This window comes from Pteronotus mesoamericanus, unplaced genomic scaffold (genome assembly GCF_021234165.1).
Source record: "Pteronotus mesoamericanus isolate MK-2021 breed Mesoamerican mustached bat unplaced genomic scaffold, CSHL_Meso_final contig_657, whole genome shotgun sequence".
Classification (NCBI taxonomy): Eukaryota; Metazoa; Chordata; class Mammalia; order Chiroptera; family Mormoopidae; genus Pteronotus; species Pteronotus mesoamericanus.
In genome coordinates this window covers 25,030,001-25,042,500 of record NW_026555229.1, presented here as the reverse complement: position 1 = coordinate 25,042,500, position 12,500 = coordinate 25,030,001, and the positions used below count along the sequence as shown (strand labels likewise).

Below are 12,500 nucleotides of genomic sequence, written 5' to 3'. Positions count from 1 at the left end.
GGCCTTCGGGGGCGCCCGCCTGCCCGCAGCGCAGGGAGCGGGCCGGGACGCGGGCGGCTGCGGGGAGCCACTTTCTGTTTACCGAGATCAGTACTACTATTTGGACAGACGTCCTCAAAGGGGGTGGGGAGCGATCAGAGAGTTGAGTTCCGCCACGGACCGGCCTCTTTGCTCCCACACCACCCCAAAGCCCGGAGGGAGGAGGGCCCGCCCCTGGGGTGGGCCCAGGCTTCTGTGGGGCCGCCGCCTCTCTGTGGTCGGAGGATGGGGCCCGGGCCTCCGACTGCCCCCGACAGTATGAGGCAGGAGACCTGGCACATCTTGGGGGACACTCAGCGCCACCCCACAGACCCACGCATCTGTTCTTGCACCCCAGCCCGGCAGAGGGGGCCCCGCAGCGCGCGTGCCCCAGCCAGTGGCGGGCAGCAAGGCGTGTGTCCGAGGGACCCCTGCTTTGCAGGGGGTCTGCCTGCAAGAGGCCGCCAAAGGCGGGAGACAGGCCCTGCCAAAGCCTGGCTGAGGGGCTGGGCACGGGCCGGAACAAAGCCCGCGGCCGTGAGCTGCGGCCTTCAGCCTGGCCGGGGGCCTCCGCACGCGGCTGCGGGCGCACTGAGCGGCCTCCTGCCTGCCTCCGGGCTGCGGCCTCCGGCCCCTCTCCCCGGGCGCCCCCTGCCGACGCCCGCCCCTCCCCCCACAGGGCCGCCTGCGCTCGCCATCGCAATAACTCATGCAAATGCGAGCGCTTGGGAGACAAAGAGAGGTCAGGCCCGCAGCTCGGGATTCCCATCGACAAACAGCATGAGATGTAAAATGTGTACCTTTGACAAAAGTATTAATATAGTGCTTTTGATTCTTTTCCCCTGATGAAAAGTGAATAGTAGTAATTGTGGAGTGACAGAGGAAAATGAAGTTTTGAACCAAAAGGCAAAGTTCGCGGATGGAAAAGCCCAACCCAATTAGCCGCTCACAAGGAATGGAAATGCCGGGCGCTTGCTCTCCCAGCCCCTCCACAGCCTTTTGATTGACTCTGCTCAGATCCGGACAGCAGAGCAGATAAATCTACGTGCCGCACGCACGCGATGCTCAATCATTTGTAATAGTCGTATTTGCCCTGACACGTAATTTGCTACATCAAGCCGTTTTTTTTTTTCCTCTTGCTCACTAGTATTCCATGGTTTGGCCTTTGCTTTATAAAACATTTAATAGTTTGCTTTAAACACATCAACATGCTGATCTACGGTCGCCCTTTGCGGGGCGCCCAGGGGCATGGCCCCCCCGTTGCCGCCCCCGCCCCCGCCCCCGCCCCCCGCCGCGGCGCCTGTGCCTCAAGGGGAGCAGAGGGGCCGGCGTGGCCCGCCGGGTGCTCAGGCCCGCGCTCTCTGTCTTGTGCGAGCAGCCACTCCGTGCATCAAGGCCATCAGTCCCAGTGAAGGTTGGACCACGGGGGGAGCAACTGTGATCATCATCGGGGACAACTTCTTCGACGGCCTTCAAGTTGTGTTCGGGACGATGTTGGTGTGGAGCGAGGTAAGCCTGCGCGCCGTGCGCCGCCGGCGGCGCTCTGTCACGGGAGGCTCGACGGCTGTCCCTAGCGTGAGGACGCCGGTGCCCTCGTCAGCGCCCCCTCAGCGGGCGGTCTCCGGTGGGAGGGTGCAGCGCGCCCCCGCCCCGCCCCCAGCCCTGGGGTTCCCAACCTGCCGCAGGAGGTCCGTGCGTGCCCTGGAACAATTAGTGTTCGCATTACCAGGAGCAGGTTTAAGGGGACATATGGTGGCAATTTTCATATGAATGATGCCCTGTGGCTTTTCCTGCAAACTAAAACCCGGGATCGTTTGCAGATATTTTTCTTAAAGAGCACGGGATCCCGCGTCCCGGGGTGGCAGGTAGGAGGGGGCGTTCCGAGACGATGGCCCAATTTTGCTCATTTTGGTAATTACGTCCAACTGGCGAGGGCCCGCCCCTGGGGCCCGCGCTGCCGGGCGCCTGCTCACTGTGTGGTTTTTGTAGCTGATAACTCCCCACGCCATCCGCGTCCAGACTCCACCGAGGCACATTCCTGGCGTCGTCGAAGTCACCCTGTCCTACAAGTCCAAGCAGTTCTGTAAAGGTGCTCCTGGGCGGTTTGTCTACACCGGTGAGTCCACGTTTTCAACTTTCGGGGCACGGGGGTTGGTGTCCCCCGCGGGGCTGCGGGGCAGGCGCTGCAGTGCGGCCGGCGAGGCCCCGGGCCCACGGGCCGCGTGTCCTCCCGCGCCCTGTGTCCGTGTCCCGTGCAGGCGGCGAGACGCCGGGGCCAGCCCAGCGCCCGCTGGCCGTGTGCTCCCGGGCCCCGCCCACGCGCACCCCCGCCTTCTCACCTGTGAAGCGGGGCGGCGGGGCTGTCAGTGAAAAGTCCCCCCACTTCTGTCGGGGGGCGGCGTGGGTGCCCCGCCTGGGCGGAGGGTCCTCCGGGCAGCAGCTGTGGGATGGCGCTTGTGCTCATGTGCACGAGCCGAGCCTCAGAGGTTCGGTCACGAGCCTGAGGTCACGCGCCCCGTAAACGAGGGGCCTCCCCCCGAAGCCAGGTCTCTGCTCCTGGCCTGGGCTCGCGCCCTGCGTCTCCCTGCTGCTTCTGCGAGGGTCTTGGACGAGCTCGAATGAATTGTCAGGGAGGGCCGCCCGTGAAGTTACACGCTCCTTCCCTGACGGCTGTCTTGTGCCGCGCCCGTGCAAGCACGCGTCGTCGGCGGGGTTCTTTCGAGCTTCATGGCTGTTCAGAAACCCCACGAACAGATGTAAGGCATGTTGGGACTTGGATTTCCGTCCTCGCAAGAGCTAATGCTGGCGTTTGGGACGTGCGTGGGAGGGCAGGCAGCACCCACTGACCGCGTGGGGTGATGGGCGGGGCTCGCCCTCCAGGGCCCGCGGCCTCGGTGCCTGTGCGCGGTGGGGGGGCCGGGGGGCCTCGGGGGCATCTGCCCGTGGGCTGCGCCGGCTCTCGGTCGCTGGGGCGGGACAGCCTGCGGCGGCCTTGCCCCCGCAGGGATGTAGGGCCGTCCTCTGTCCAGCTGGCAGTGACACGTGGACCCGAGGTCCTTTCCACTTGGGAGCGTGACGAGAGAGTGGGATTTCGCCGCCCGCCCGTGCCGAGGGAGGGCTGAATGAGCGCGAGATGCCGAATGTGCGTTCCTTCCACAGACCCGGGGCCTCCCTGGCCCAGGCTGGGCTGCCAGAGGCTCCCGGGGCCCTGGGCCGGGCAGGCTGCCTGCCTTTCAGCCCCTCAGCACCCCTCCACGTGGTGATGGTGGGTGGGGGCCGCCTCCCCCCCGGGGACCAGCACGTGCTCTCAGGAGCCCCGATCTGCCCAGGAGCCGAGGGCGGGTGTGCGTGGCCGCTGGGTGCGACCCCGGGACAGATGGGGCAGCTTGCCCAGCGTGTGAAAATATAAAGGCTTGCGGAGGGGTCGCGGCCTCGGGCGCCTGTAGAGCAGGCAGGCGCGCTCTGGCGGGAGGCCGCGCCAGGGCACGGCCCGTCCCCGGGGACGCCCAGCGGGTGCCGCCCGGGCGGGGGGCCTCGCTCGGCGCCTCCGTGCCAGGCCACGCCCCCTCGCACGCCTGTTCGTGCTGCCCGCTGACCCCGGGCCACGCGTCTCGGGGTTTCTGGCCCGTGAGCCTCAGGCTGCAGAGGCTGTGGGCGTCCCGTCCTGCTCGGCCCGGCGTTGGCCGGGGGGCGCCTGTGCTCTCACCCGCTGGTGCCGCCGCTGCATGGCCGCAGCTGTGGGCTGGCGAGGGGCAGAGGGCGCGGACCGTGTCCAACCCCCGCGGGCGTCGGCGAGGGGCGCCTCCCGCGGGCGGTCTCCATGGTGCAGCCTCTGTCGGGACCCCTAGTCCCTCGAAGGGGAAGGGAGGTTCATGAGCCACTCAGGAGCCAAGTCACGGGTCTGCCACACGACACACGCGTCCTGAACCCGTGTCTGTGTGGCAAGACCGACCTGCTCCACACAGACACGCGTGATGAGGCCGCTTGGTCCCGTCAGACCGTCGGGTCTCGGGGCTGAACCCTCAGGGGCCTCATGGCCCCTCCACGCCCAGGCCGGCATTCAGACCTCTGCACGTGCAGGCTTTCCGGTGGGGAGGCGGGCTGGCTGGTGGCCGGTGGCCGCTGTGGCGCTGGTCGGTGGTGGCTCCTGCTCTCTTGTGAGGAGCAGCGTGATGTGATGGCAGGGAGGTCCGGCCCCCGCCCTCTCCCCGCCTGTTGGCCACGGAGGATTCTGGTCCCGACAGGGAGCGCAGGGCCTGGGCCGAGCGCCGTGGATAAAGGTGCTTTTGGAAACTGAGCCGGGGAGGGGCCCCCGCCTCGGGCCGGTGGGTGTCGCGCGGCGAGGACCTGCCCCAGGGCCGGTGCGGGGCGGGGGGTGCCGGGGCAGCTGTGTCCACAGCCCCTTCTGCCCTCCAGCGGGCGGGACTCGGCCGTGCCCGGCGGTCTCTTCTTGGGGCATCACGGGTGTTCCGCCCCCTCCTGCTAAGGGAAGGGGTTTGGCCCTGAGTCGGTTCCAGCGGCCACCGCTGTCTGTCTGTGCAGGGGACACGGTGTCCATTCCAAGCGGATCGGGCTCCTCGGGCCAGAAATTCCGGGGCCCAGCTGCCCACGGCTTTGGGATTTTCTCCATCAGGAGTTCTCCCACGAACGGGCCTTCAATGAAGCCATTCAGTGAGCCGGCCCTGGCTGGCAGGAGGCTAATTTATGGCCTCCCCCCACCCCCATCATTAGCGGGAATATACATTTCAAACGCCGTGTAAGGGATACGGGGCCCTACACTCTCAGGGAGCAGAGGAAAGGTGGGGTCATAACCTGTCTGACCTGGAAGCTTCTGTCTGATTTGCATCGCCCTGAAGTGGACGAGGACAATGAAGTAATCACTGGGGGTTGCGCCGCCCCTGAAAGCCGAGCCTGCCCTTCTGCAGGCGGGACTCGGGGCGCAGCCCCTGCGGGGACGGCCGTCCCCGGGGCACCTGGCTCCCATCAGGGCCCCCGCCCGGAGGCTGCCGGGACCCCTCCCGCCGAACCCTCCCACCGAACCCTCCCGCCAGCCGGATAATGAACCTGCGCCCAGAGGGGGCCCAGCCCAGCCCAGCCCACCCCGCAGGGGCGAAAGGCCTAAGTGATGTGCTTACGGGGATCTGAGACACGCCAGCGTTTCGGGTCAGCCGCCCCGAGTGGGAGTGGGCGCCCCTGCGGCCCCCGCCGGGAGGGGGGAGGCGGGCCGAGCCCATCCATCCAGGCCCCTTTGCCGGCTGCTCGCAGCCACTATGGAGACACAATTACCTTGGGAAGCAGTGGCAGCGTAGTTGATTAGCACGGTGAATTAAAAGAATGAGTCACAAATGACATGTCCGGCTCCTCCATACTAGTCCTTTGTATTCCCAGTGTGCCTCACCCCTGTTGTAAGGAGGTCAAAAATTAGAGAGAGAGAACAATTTTCAAGCGGCCGGCACTTAGGAGCAGAATTAACAATCACTCTGTATGTAATTGCCAGTTAATAGTAAATTGCCTTCTAGACTGTAAAATGCAATATAAACACGGGGCACCTAAAATTAAATTAATGAGATATTTGCTGCATTTAAAAGTGAATAGTGCAAATTAATACCTGAGTGCAACGCTTGTTTTAATATTTGTCTAATAGCGTACCATTTGCTTGTTTAATAACAATTAACGCGGTCCAGGAATAGCTTACCTGAGAAATGCGCGGAAACCGGGCAGACTGAAGCGTTTCTCGTTCGGAATTTCACCAGGAGAAACCCATCCAATTGTTAAGAGCAATAAAAGAAATTATTTTCTAATTAGAATAGAAGCGTCGCAGTGTTATTTGATTAAGACAAATTGGAATTTGTCCGCTTCTCATTGAAACGACGTTGGAGCCGAAGCCGCCTCGACAGACCTGCCGCCGAGGGCGGCGCCCTTGCGCCAGTAGATGCGCGACCCCGAGGCCGTGTGGCGCGAGGCGCTCCCGCCGCCCCAAAGGCGTGGAGCTCCCGGTGGTGGCCACACTCCGAGCATGGTCCCCGGGACGCCGGGCTCCCTCGTGGGGGCCCCTGCTCTTGACCCCTCGTGCCAGGTTGACCCGCCCTCATTTCAGAGATTTCTTTTGTTCAATTAAAGAAATTATCACGTTACCAGGAGCTGACACGCCGCCCGCCCCAGGCCCGGGCGGGTCACCGAGGGGACACCGGCAGCGGAGGGTAAACACGCGCGGGGCCGGCACAGGCAGGGCTGGTCTGCTGGGTGCGTGGCCCAGTCTCGGGCCTGCAATTTATTTCCTAGACAGGGACATAAAAATGATTATTTTCTGCACAAAGACGTACATTCAATTTCAAGCATATGAAATCATTACTCAACCCGTAATTGCTAACAGTTTGTGTTCTTTCTGATACAGTATTTACGTTTTCTGACTTTTTTATAAAAAAGTCAGATTGTGCCTTCAGTGGGCGACGTGTCGGGGGTGGGGGCGGGCAGCCCGCCCTCAGGGGGCCCCGGCAGCCGCGGGTGACGGTTTCCCAGCCCGTGCCCCGCACCGTGCCCTCGGGCGGGCTCCCGCCCCCACCCCCGCGGCTCGCCCCGGGGAGGGGCGCCCGTCTCTGAGGCGCGTCACGGGGCTGTGCGCGTTGAGGAGCGATGCGGGCCGGAGCGCGGTGGCACGCCGTCGGCTCCCCGGCGCCCTTGCCCCCGCCCGCGCAGCGCGCGCCCTGGGCCGGTCTCCGCTAACACACCGCGTGTGTCCACTCGGCGAAGGTGCCCGATTGCCTCCCACCGATCACACCATGTTGCTGTGCTCGCTCTGTGCGGTGCTTTCCCCTAAATTATCCCTGTCAGACGTTTCTAACCGCCTCTGTGGACACGGTGCAGAAACACACACTTTCGTCACGGGGCCTAGCGTCTGGGGACGCCTCCAGCCAGCTCAGGCGGGCACCCCTGGCGCCCCGTCTGTCCCAGCCCCGAGAGCCAGCCCTCTCTGCCACCACGCTGGATTCTCTGGCGCCCGCCCGCCCGCCGGCCGGAGGGTGTCCGTGGAGTCCGCGGTCCCCTGGTGCGTAGGCACCCTTGCTGCTGTGCGAGGTTGGCTATGTGGCAGGGTTGCTTGGACTCAGGCCCTCTCTGGGCCTGTCCAGAACTGGGGAACTGGGACGGTGACCCAGATACTGCAGAACGTGACACTGTGGCCTCTCCTCCCAGCACGGCCCCCAACTCTGCAGGTGTCATTTGTTCCCGTGTGGGGGGCGGGGGGCGGAGGGCGGGCCCTCCCCATGGACTGGGACCGTGTGCCGGCCTGGGAGCAGCCGTCTCGGAGCCACAGAGGAGGGAAGGGTGCCCGCCTGCTCATCGTGCGACACAGCACCGGACCCGCCAAGTGGCCGGCGTGCTGCGTGGGTGCTGGACACGCCGGTGGGACTGTGTGTCCCCCTCCAGAGCAGAGCCGTGGGGCTCCGGGGCCACCACTGTCCCCTTGCCTCCTGTCTCGGCGGAGGCCCGGGAATGAGACACACCGTTTGTGCTATTGCACAAGTAGACGATTTGTCCTAATCAGTGACACCCATTTACTAGAATTGCTTAAAATGAACTATACCTCATACAGAAATCGCACGTTTAGAGAGTTCCATTCATCATCTGAAAATTGAGGCCAGTAAACTTTTCTGCTCCTCCAGTGGGATCGCGAGCACGCATCAAAATGTTAGAAATGATTGGTGAGAGGGAGCTGTCACCCATTTATCAAGGAAAAGAACATTATTTGCTAATTTCCCAACCAGGCTGGTGACAGGGTGCTTCGTCTTTGGACCCTCGGTGACCAGCATGGCCTTTCTGTTATTAGTACAAGTCAAGCGCTTTTGGGCAGTTGCTAACAAGACACATTTGTCTGTCATCAGAAGGGCTTTGGTTGTTCTCCAAGTGGTTGTGACCGAAGTCTGCCCCCTGCGCCCCGATTGGCGCACCTTCCGGGCCGCGCTCACCCAGGAGGGGACGCCGGCGGATAAATCACACGGTTTCCACGTCAAGGTGAAGGTATTGACTCTCCGGCACCGAACCTGACAAAACGTGGCTGAGAGGAGACAGCCATTCATCTTCCCCAAAGGACAAAAGGGTCATCGGGTTTCCGTCGAGACTCTGGGGACGTGGCGGGCGGGGCGGCGGGCCCGGGGTGGGCAGGGACCCGCCTCGCCGCCCCGACGCGGGGGGCCTGGGGCGCGGAGGCGCAGGGGCCGGCCGGGCCGGCGTGCGGTTGGGCTCTGAGTGTCCGGGTGGTTGGGCGCAGGCTGCGCTTCGAGGCCACTGTGGGGAGGGCCCGGGAGCCGGTGGCCACTGAGAAGCCCCACAAGGTGATGGTGACCGACCTGAGAGGTGCGTAAGGCAGGGAGATCAAGGCGCAGGAACGGAACGCCACGGGGGCCCTGGCAGGAACACCCCACGCTCGCTGCAGAGGACCCGGGGACGCGCCAGGGCCCCCGCGCCACGGAGGCCCCCCACAGCGGCGCACGGCCCTCCCGGCGCGGGGAGGGGGAGGGGGAGGGGGACGGGGCGGCCCGCGGAGGGCAGAGGCGAGAACTGAACGCCGCGACGGCCGCCTTCCTGGCCGACCACAGCCGCCGAGCAGAGCACAGCCCCTGCGCCAGCCCCACCGGGCCGGGCGGGACGTGCGGCCGGACGCCCACAGCGGTGGGGAGCGGACGGGGCGCGGGGCCGGTCCCCTGAGTTGTGGGGACTCATGCTCACCTCGGAAACCTTGACTTCCGGGCGGTCCCTGGACCTGTTTGGACATATTTGCTCCCGGCTGAGACTGAGATCCCAAAGCTCGGCTGGGCAAAGCGATATTTAAAAAAAAAAAAAAAAAATCCTCCTGCGAATCCCCTGTGGAAAACGCAACATTCTGACTTTCCGAGAACGGCGTTTCACGGAAGCAGCGCAGTGGAGGGCCGTCGCCGCCGGGGACCCTTCCCGAGTAAACCGTGTGTCCGTCCAGACGCCGCCACGGAGACGCCGCGGGCGGGTCGGGGTTCCGCCGGCCGGGTCCGCCTCTGGAGGACGTTCCCTTAGGTGCGCCTGGCCCACCGCCCATCCACGCCCCTTCCGCGCCTGGCCGCCACGGGCCTATGGCCGCCACCCGCCTGACGGGCCCTGCCCCCGCGCTGGACGACCCGTGAGGACAGGCGGTCAGGGCGCGGAGGTGGCTGGACGCGGGGGATCCTGCCGGGTGCCTTCTCCGTCTTTTCACCGCCCTCCCTCCCAGGAGGAGGCCCCCGAGCAGACCCCCAGCCGTCCTGCCGCAGCCCCAGGACGGGGGGCGGTGGCCTGTGCACCCCACTCCTCCCTGTCTCCAGCGCCTGGGGCTGGGGACCCGTGGAGACGTTAGCTACGCCGATAGCTTCCCCGGGTTTTGATGGCCAGCTCGGGGTTTCCGTGACGGCCACCGCGCGGCCCCCGGCGATCCTGTGGCTGCCGGCGGCCGGGACAGGCGCGGCCGAGGGTCCGCGTCGCGACATCCCGGGCCCCGGGCTGCAGTGCGTCTCCGACGGTGGGTTTGGCTTGTGTGCCCGTGTCAGGTAAAACGGGGGTCCCTTCAAAGGTGACTTGTTTTAATGCCAGGAAGGCGAGCGACACACGTGGGCGGGGCTGTGCCCAGCCGCGGGGGCTCACACGCTGGCCTCCCAGGGTCGCAGCCCCGGCCGCCGTCCCTGCGTCCCGGCCTCTCGTCCTCGCTCTCCCGGACTCCGCGACCGCCTCTGCCGCTTTCCCCGTCTCTGCTTGGAGAATAACAGGTGACGTTCGTCTTTCCAGTGAGCGTGGTGTCGAAGGCCGCAGTCCGCACGATGGGGGGTTTGTCCGTGACTCCTGGCGCTCAGCGGCTGCCCGGTGCCCCCTGCGCCAGGTGTGCGGCTGGGCGCTGCAGGCCATGCGCGGAGGGAGGGCCGTCGGGGCTCGTAGGGGCCCGGGAGGGGGCCGGCCCTCGGCAGCGGGCCCGGCCGGGGAAGGCAGCGCGTCCTTGCCGGAGCCTGGTTGGGGGCTGCAGGACCGCGTTTACAACGCAGCCAATGCAGAGTCTTGGGGGAATGGAGCAGGTAGAGAGATGTTAACAGGTCAGTCACGAAGGGTGCGAAGGCCTCGGGGAAGGGGGACAGCCGCGGCCCCGTGGCATCGTCGGGCAGGCCCCTGGAGGGACGGTGCACAGGCGGCCGGGCAGGCCGCACCCCCGCCCGTCGGCGAGGGCAGCGGGGAGAAGTCGAGGGCCCAGCAGGCCGGGCACCACGGGGCTGCCGGGGCGGGAACGGAGCGCGGGCTCGGCCACAGAGGCTTCTGATCCCCTACAGGTTCGGATTTGGGGGCTTCCTGTGTGAAATTAGGGCTGTCATACATGGGACATGTGATCCAGAATCTGGGGCTCAAGGCGCGTGTTTTGGGGATACCATGCTGATGTTTTTCTTGATGACGCCTGTAACGGCCCCGTCTGAGAACGGCCGTTTCTTTTTCCACGCGGCCTGGGAAGCCGGGAGGTAGAAAAGCCTCCGTGGAGACTGAGCGGCAGCAGTGTGGGGAGGCCACGTCAGAGGTGCGAGGGGGCCTGTGCCCCCCGCCGCCCCCGCCCCGTGCGCGCCGGTGCGGCCCCTCCGCGGGTTTCACACAGACGCCGGTGGCACTCCGAGCGCGGCAGGCACACGCCCCCGGGTCAGGGAGAGCGGCCCACGGGTGCGAGTCCGGATTTGGGCGCTTCCTGCCACGGAAAGTGCTCTTTATTCAGGTGTAATTCACGTGGCAAAACATTCACCCTGTCAGCGTGTGCGCTCAGGTGGCGGTTAGTACGGCCCAAGTCGTGCGGCCATTGATCTCACGTAGGAACGTTTTCATTACGCAAGGAGGGACTCTGCCTCCACTAGCAGTCGCCCCGTGCCCCCCGCCCCCGCCCCCGCCCCCGCCCCCGCCCCCGGCAGGGGCAACCTGCTCCTGCCTGTGGGCCCGGGCCCTCTTCTGGGCGGCCCTCACACCCCGCGGTCCTTTGTGAGGGCGTCAAGGCCCCGCACCCCGTGCGGAGCGTGTCGCTGCGCACCCTCCCGTGCTCGGCCGCGTGGCCTCCCCGTCCGTCGCAGGACGCGCCCGTCCTGCAGTCCAGCCGTCGGCGGGGTGCCCTGGGGCGGTGGGGATCGGGCTGCTCAGAGACGTCTGTCTTTGGGGACATGCACGAGGAACGTCACGTCCCCTCTGAGGGTCAGACTCGTCGCGATGCCTGTCCCGTTGCCCTGTCTTCTCCGGAGGCCCCTTGTCGTGGCCCGTTCTTTTGTGCTCCTGCTGTGCGCCCTGCACGGAGTAGGGCAGGCGCCCTGGCACAGGGCGACAGCCCCACCGTCAAGGGGGGAGGGCAGACCCCCCGTGCAAACGCACGGCGGGGCGCCTGGGAAGTGCCCCGGCCTGGGAACCGGGGCGAGGGCCTGCCTGCGGCAGGGAGGCCGGGTCAGGAGGGGCTTTCAGGCTCCTTTCCTTGCTCACCTTTGAGCGGAGAGCTTTACGCTGGAGCAGGGTGTCCATTCTGTTGCCTGGCGGTTCTCCCCAGGGCACGCAGGCCGGGTCTAAGCCCCTCCCCCCAGTGTTTCCACGAGGGAGAACGCACTGGGCACTTGGCTGTTTCCTAGAGAAAGGGCCCGCCCGCCGGGGCCTGGCCTCGGTGTCTGCCCTGGTGTCTCCTTTCCCTTTGTTCACAGCCCTTCTGTCCTTGCAGAGAACAGCCTTGGGGGAGAGGGGGGTGCGAGGGTTATGCGGTGGCCAGGCCACATCCCTCCCCCAGGGCCACCACCGCCACCGCGGGGAGCGTGTCCCCCCGGGGAAGTGAGCGCCCTGGGCCTTAGGTTCCTTAGCGCTGGGCAGGGCCTGGCAGACGCTCCGCAGCGGGACCACAAAGGCCATAGGCCCGTGCACCCTTGGAGGTGTGCGACAGAACCGTTTGCAGTCCCGCAGTTGTCAGCAAGGGTGTTATTCTGGCAACAAGGAGCAGGAGCTGCCCCCTTTTCTGCACTCGGTGCCACACCGCAGTGCCGCCCTCCGCTGCCAGGCGCGCGAGAACGGAAGCCCGTCCCTGTGCACAAGGCCGGTCGGGCCGAATGTGCGAGTACAGAGAGGTGTTCCCTACGCGCGTGAGGGGCTCCTGGTTTCCAGTGAGGAGTCAAGCAAGGTGCTCGCCCATCCTTAGAAGCCTTGGCCGCGGAAAGGCCCTGGCCGGCGGGTGGCGGAGGGCGAGCACGGCGGGAAACGGGGGCCGAGCCCTGGCGGGGAGCCTCCGCATACCGGCCGCGCCCCTCAGATGACGGCCGCCTGGCGTCAAAGACGGGGGACCCCAAGACTCCTGGTCCGTCCCCAGGGGCGGCCGGCCGCCCGCCTGCCGGGGCAGCGCCTCCTGGCGCCGACGGAGAGCTGCGCGGCCTTTGTGTTCCCGGGCGTGCCGCCGCGCCGGGCTCGCCCTGCCGAGTTCTGTGATTGAAATTCATTGC

General features: G+C 66.0%; 1 protein-coding gene across 7 annotated transcripts in view; it reads left to right on the top strand.

Annotated features, from left to right (window-relative positions):
• The window catches only part of EBF3 (EBF transcription factor 3), a 108,715-nt gene that overhangs the window by 80,047 nt on the left and 16,168 nt on the right, over nucleotides 1-12,500 (top strand). For all 7 annotated transcript variants that reach the window (XM_054581698.1, XM_054581696.1, XM_054581695.1 and 4 more), the window contains exons 9-10: nucleotides 1,397-1,527; nucleotides 2,008-2,134. In XM_054581698.1, coding sequence (XP_054437673.1) covers nucleotides 1,397-1,527; nucleotides 2,008-2,134 — 258 coding nt within the window. The remainder of the gene's footprint in view (nucleotides 1-1,396; nucleotides 1,528-2,007; nucleotides 2,135-12,500) is intronic.